Source organism: Anas acuta, chromosome 3 (assembly GCF_963932015.1).
Source record: "Anas acuta chromosome 3, bAnaAcu1.1, whole genome shotgun sequence".
NCBI classification, from domain to species: domain Eukaryota; kingdom Metazoa; phylum Chordata; class Aves; order Anseriformes; family Anatidae; genus Anas; species Anas acuta.
In genome coordinates, this window is record NC_088981.1 from 43,061,395 (window position 1) to 43,067,609 (window position 6,215).

At 44.7% G+C, this 6,215-nt stretch overlaps 1 protein-coding gene across 1 annotated transcript; it reads right to left on the reverse strand.

Moving 5' to 3' along the window:
• Positions 1-237: 237 nt before the first annotated feature.
• FAM89A (family with sequence similarity 89 member A) lies at positions 238-6,147 on the reverse strand. The gene is made up of 2 exons (XM_068676832.1): positions 5,791-6,147; positions 238-2,236 (listed from the first exon to the last, which is right to left on the reverse strand). Exons 1-2 carry the CDS (start codon positions 6,040-6,042, stop codon positions 2,078-2,080), a joined length of 411 nt encoding a protein of 136 aa, XP_068532933.1. The 5' UTR covers positions 6,043-6,147; the 3' UTR covers positions 238-2,077.
• Between the last annotated feature and the right edge of the window lie 68 nt (positions 6,148-6,215).

A 6,215-nucleotide genomic window follows, 5' to 3' on the forward strand; every position in this document is an offset into this window, starting at 1 on the left:
CTTGTGGAGACGGATTTCCTATGCTTAATTCAAAGTAAGTAAAACACAAAACAGAAGTAGGAAATTCCCACTGCAAATACAGACAGGCAGAACCTTTTCCATTCTAATTTAAAAACAGCTTGCTTCACTGCAGAGGTCATGACTAGTGATAGGTTGTTTTGTTTTTTGTGGGAAGCAGGGAGCAGACAACAACAGTTCAGATTTAAATAATAAATTAAAATGCACACGACATTAAAATGTTATGCTAAGCATCATGCTTTTATTTTTATTTTTTTTTTGAAAGAGCAAGAAAATAGCAGTATTTCAACAGACTAGAAAAAGCCTCATATAAATACCAAAAGCACAGCAAATTATATTCAAAACGGATACATTCCTAGGTCAAAGCATGAAGTTGTACGCTCGTGTGTCTATGTACGCACACACATTTTAAATGTAGCCATTTGGATTATTTGTGTTTGCCTTTTCATTTTAGTTTTGTGAGTGAAGTAATTAGACCAGAATTAACAACAACAAAAAAATCCAACCATTTTCACAGACTAGTTTAAGAGCTTAAGCACATACACAATTACAACACAGTCTTTACTCTTGTGGCCATTAAATTCTACTAAAAGAAGCCAGTTTTAGAGAGAATGCACAAAAACTCCACCCTGGAAGTCTCTTTGCTTTTATCACTGCAACATCCTAGCATTTGCTAAAAACTAAGAGAGGAACTACCCCAGAATTTGTCTCCAATTCTTTCTGTAAACTGTATGCATGCCAGACATAAACCATGCAAAAACCCTTTGAGATTAAAGCCCTTAATTATTAGCTTGTGTCAAGATTCAGGCACTGTGATTTACAGCAATCTTTAAAATGAAAGTTCGAAATGAAAAAAATCGCTTTGGGAGCTGATTTTATTTAAAACAGAGTTGGGGGAAGAGCAAAATTGTGGCAACTCATATATTCCAAGCTAATGAAACATTGCAGATACACACTACGGAATTAAAAAAAAAAACAACTGAGTGCTTTAGTAAGTTCTGAAAACAAAAATAAGTTATACTTCAAAGAACAAGTTAGTATAAAAAGTTTTAACGTATGCAAAGTATGTGCTCAAAATACTTATTCTGCATTTTTAAAAAGAGCTGTAGTCTACCTTACAGAAACAAAGTTCACCCAGTATAAAATATTGCAATTTGTCCCATTTTGTCATATGAGAGGTTTCCTTATTCTTCATATGATCGAGAACACTTGCACAAGAGTTCACGTTATTTCCAAGCCACACAGTGGCAGACAAACTATGTTTGAGTCGGTGCTTTTACTACCCAGTGTAGCAAAAGCTAAGCAAACCATTTGAGAACAGAGTTTAGCAGGTCAAAGAACTGTGTTTATGCGAGAAATCCAGACAATAGTATAAAAGTTAATGCCAAGTGGCAGTACCAAGAAAGTGAATTAGATCAACAGGAAAAAAAACTGCTGATAGCATTCACTGTCACACGTACAGCTTGTAAGCTCGGTATAAGGAAAAGTCAAAATTAGCTTAAGAAGAAAAAAATTAAACTGTGTAAACAATCCACCCAGTACAAAACTGGATGCAGCTGATAAGAGCAGAACTAGCTTAACAGAGCTAAGGATGTGCGTGCATCCAGATACCTGTTCAAAATGCATTTATCAATACTGTTGACAAAAAAAAGAAATAAATCACAGCTATTTACACCACAGCGGAGGCTTCCCTCCCCCCCTTAAGGAGTTATTACAACTCAGGAAGTCACTGCTGTCTTCTATGGTCAAAATTCCAGTTATAAGCTACCGATATTCGTAAGTTGAAAACACCCACCTTGCAAATTAAACTGAAAACTCTTGTCAAACATGCTTGAGAACTCTTCAAAAGTTATAGTACAGCACTTTGCTCAAGTGGTATTTGCATGAGTAACTTGTACTGACAGCTTGTTAAAATAAGTGAATTTAACACCAGTTGGGGTAGCTGGGTGTTCCTCCTCAGGAAGAGAGATCCGTAGAGATTCCAGTCATTCTTCGTGATGTGTAGTACAGGGAGAGAAGGACAAAGGAACCTAGGCCAGCCTGGAGATTAGTCTTCTTTCTAGAAGTATTCCTCCTCTTCATCAAAAAAGCCATTTTCCATAGCATACGTGCAGTCTGCGTTAGAGTCAGCTTGGCAGGCACCTTTGTATTCTTGAATGGACTCATAGAGGGAGTAGAGCTGACACAGTAACGACATATCTAGCTGCCGAAGGCCAACCTGAGGGGAGAGGAGCGGGAGAGAAAGAAAAACAAAAACCAACCAAAAAACCACCATTATTACAAGTTCAATTTCATTGGCAGCATAATGCTTTTACTGCAACAATGCCAAAGACACACTTTTCCAGTATCACCACACATCTTTCATACGTCTGTCTGCTTTTGTTTAAAACTGCCTGGATAAAGATTTGCAAATGCAGCTCTGACGGGTGTCCCACTTCACGGTGAGGTCTCTCTCTACTCAGTTTTCTTTTCTATACTGACATACACAGGCAGCTGACGTGTTTGCCTCGACAAGGCTCACTGTCTAACACAATACAGCACGCCACTTGAAGGCAGCAACACTAAAGCTGAATCAGATAAAAACACTCGGCAGGTTTGCAAGCAGTGACGTGTGTCTTTGCGTGCTACTCAAGAGTCCTTTTGGTACTCCCAGAGTTTGACATGCACGGGCTTGCTTTGTAATGAAGACCCTAATATTTTGTGTCCCCCAAATTTCTAAAATATCAGCTCCAGGTCTAATTAAAGACTTGGAGCAACAGCAAAGGAAGTTACCTTGTGGTCTGCATCTGTATTTCAGGCATAAATGTGTACATTACACTGAAAAGTAAAATAAAGCCAGTCATTTAACTTGAAGTGGTTTCCCTCTGTGGCAGCAGAACAGAGAGTTCCTTTGACATTTTCACCTACGCAGGCGAGATCAAATTAAGTGTAGGTTCCCTCTTGCAGTAAATTTAAACCACTACCCAAAATAACGTTTTTCAAGAAGCAGCTGTTATGCCTAAATTTTAGAATAGGAAGTGTTAAGCTAACAGGCTATACCAAGACACATTTTCATAAAGTTTTGCATGTTTTTTTTTTGCTATAATTTGTATTTGAAGATGAGGAAAAAAATGTAGCCTTTACTGCAGCCTCGCAGCCAGGTTGCGTGTTACACAGAATGAGAATTCTTCTCCAAAACCTTTCCTTACGTGTTTAAATTCTAAGAAATACATCCAGCACATGAGAAAACCACAAGGGGTTAATATGAAGATCTTTCTCTGGCATTCCTCAGGTCCCTACCAGCCTGAATTATCCGATGAGCTCCTTTTTCTAAAGGTGGTAAGAGGGAAAACAAGCATCACACACAATGCCACTCCAACTTAGATAGGATACAGCGTCTTTCAGAGCCAATGTGCATTACCTGGTCAGGCCAAGAAGCCCAGACATCATGTCTCCTATAGACCAGACCATTAATGCTTTCATGCCTTTTAGGCCAAGACTTGGAGCAAGCTCAGGAATGTTATGCTAGTGGCCAGCAGATTACAGATGTGCCTTTCAATACCCTCAGATCAACACTGCTCTTCTTCCCCATCTCCTTTTTTTTTTTTTTTTTTAATTTATTTATAGAACTCTACTGCCCGCTTTCTCTCTCCTTGTTTAAGCAAACAGTCTGCAGTAAGCAAAGAAACAAAATTCACTTAGTGGTGTCTTCTGAGTCTTCCTGTATGCTGCAAGAGGAGAACAGCACCTGGACAAATCCCCTTCGGCAGAAATTTGTTAAAAAAAAAAAAAAAAAAAAAAAAAAAAGAAAGACTACACAGGGGAAAATGAAAAGGAGGTATTTGTACCATATCCAGGCCCCTCCATCTATTCAAGTCCTACTAAGGTAATTTCTTCAGAGGTGTTAAGCTAATGAATGTTTACCTGCCCAAGAATAAAGTCTGATCGTCAGCCTTTATGGCTGGCAGTTAAAGGGGTTTGGCTTGCCCCATCTAAACAAACTGCTCACCTCAGGTAAGAAAGAATTCTGTGAAGCTGGGCTTAAAACTATTACGTGTAAACATCCGAAAGATTAAGCAAACTTGCATCAGCGCTGAGGGCCAAGGCTGTGGTGAGGAATTTTTCAAAGAGGGATTAGGAATAAAGGGAATGGGTTGAGCAAGGAAATTCAACCTGGAGACAGAAGAGAGATTCCAGATGCAAGATCTTTGTCTCTGAAGGAATGCACAAGAATTTCCTTCTTGGTGAAGCACTCCAGTGAAGAACAATTAATTCTACACCTAACTCTAATCTCAGAGAGAGACATTGCTCAGCAGAATTAATTCATCAGACCTTAACACCCATAGCTGTCACCAGCGTCAAGCACTCAAACACGAACAGGAGATCTGCTGAAAAAGAAACACAGCGTCTAGCTCTTCACAACTTTCAAGTACCATCTTGGAGGTAGCAAAAGCCTGAAGAAACGTCTGGGCTTACTAGCACAAGCATGAAGTTTTTAATCCCAGTCAGGCTGAGTCTGACTCAGGTTTCCTCACAGCACCCACGGGGCAGCCCACTGCACACTCCCCTGCTGTCGACTCTTTTCCTCATGATCCAGTCCCCCCGCAAAGCATCTAAATCTAACACCTTCCCGTCTTAAAAAACCCACACAGAGGATCTTGCAGGAGAAGATGCTGCTATGCATAGCTTCCCCATTCGGTGCTGAATTTTTGGGGTAAGCTCATTACCCAGTTGTAATGCTATCTTTGACTGGTGCGAGGAAGAGCGTTCAACATCAATAACAACGTGCTGTTACCCGCTTGATGAAAGACGGGCTATTAGGATGTGAGTCTCTCTCTAATTTGTACCGGCCACAAAAAAAGCACACCTGGAACTGCGGAGACTGTTGCTTGAACGCCTTTGATGTGTTTGGAGGCAAAGTGTTTTTTTTCTTCAGAAGGGTTTTATCAAGTTATCATCAAGGATAACTGAGTATCAAAGGGGAATGCGGGTGTCAAATGACTTTAACCAGCATCTCGTTTGATTTTCCATTAGGAAAAATAAATTAGACTTTTTATAAGAGCTACCTTTGCTTTTTCGGGAAGGATTACGATGAGTAGGATCATGTTTTTGTGTTCCTTTATTAGACTATAGGGAAAAAAACAACTGGGGTGGACGGCCACTTGTGCTGCCTGTGCTTCAGAGCAATTTTAGGGCTGCCTCAAACTTTACCTGAATTACTTGTTGGCACATTCACGGCAGACTCAGGCTGCACATCCTTCTGAAGCTACACACAGGTTTCTCAACAGTATCTCACGTTCAAAGCATGTTTTTGGCACGGTTAGGAATAAAAAGGCCTTGTAAAGGGCAGATTTTAGCCGTCCCGTGCCTTGTTTGGGAGCGCAGGGCGCGTAATGCCCGTCGCTTGTTACTCACTGCAGCCGCACCTGGCACAAGCCACCCCAACCCGCCTTTAATCGCTGGTTCAGGAGGAGCTCTGCCTCTGCCACGGCTCTACAGACCCAAAACAAAGCCCGAAGAAGAGCCCTGCCGGGGCTTGCTCCCCCTGGACGGGCGCTAACCCTCCCCTACAGCCCCCAATAGCGCTGGGGGGGGGGCGCCCCGCTCCCATGGCCGCCGCTGCGCCCCCCACAGCCGGGCACCCTCGGGAGGGGGCACAAAGCACAAAGCCTCTCCCCGGGCTCAGCGAAGGGGACAAAGCCCCGGAGGCCGAGCCCTGGCCCAGACAGGCCTCGGCCTCCCGGAGGCCGCGATGCGGCTCCCCGCCGCCCCCCTCCCCCCGCCGCCCCTCACCATCTCCTTGCGGAGCAGGGCCAGCGCCGCGTCCAGGTTGGGGGGCTTGGGGGGCCGCGGCGAGCCCCGGCCGCCGCCGCTCAGCTCGTCCTGGATGCGGGACTTCTGCGCGTACAGCCGCTCCAGGTCCCGCCAGCGCCCGCCCTGGCCGCCGCCGCCGGAGGAGGAGGAGTTGAGCAGCCCGCTCAGGCTCTTGGGCAGCGGCGGCAGCCCCGAGCCCGAGCCGGGACCCGGCAGCCCCGGCCCGCTCATGCTGCGGCGGCGGCCAGCGGCGAGCGGCGACGGGAAGGGCCGGCCCGGCTCCAAGCCGGGGAGGCACCGCCCGCTGCCCGCCCCGCCTCCTGGGCCGGGCTGTACGGAGCCGTACCGGGCCGGGCTGTGTTGTACCGAGCCCTATGGAGCCGTGCTGTGCTGTACCGAGCTGT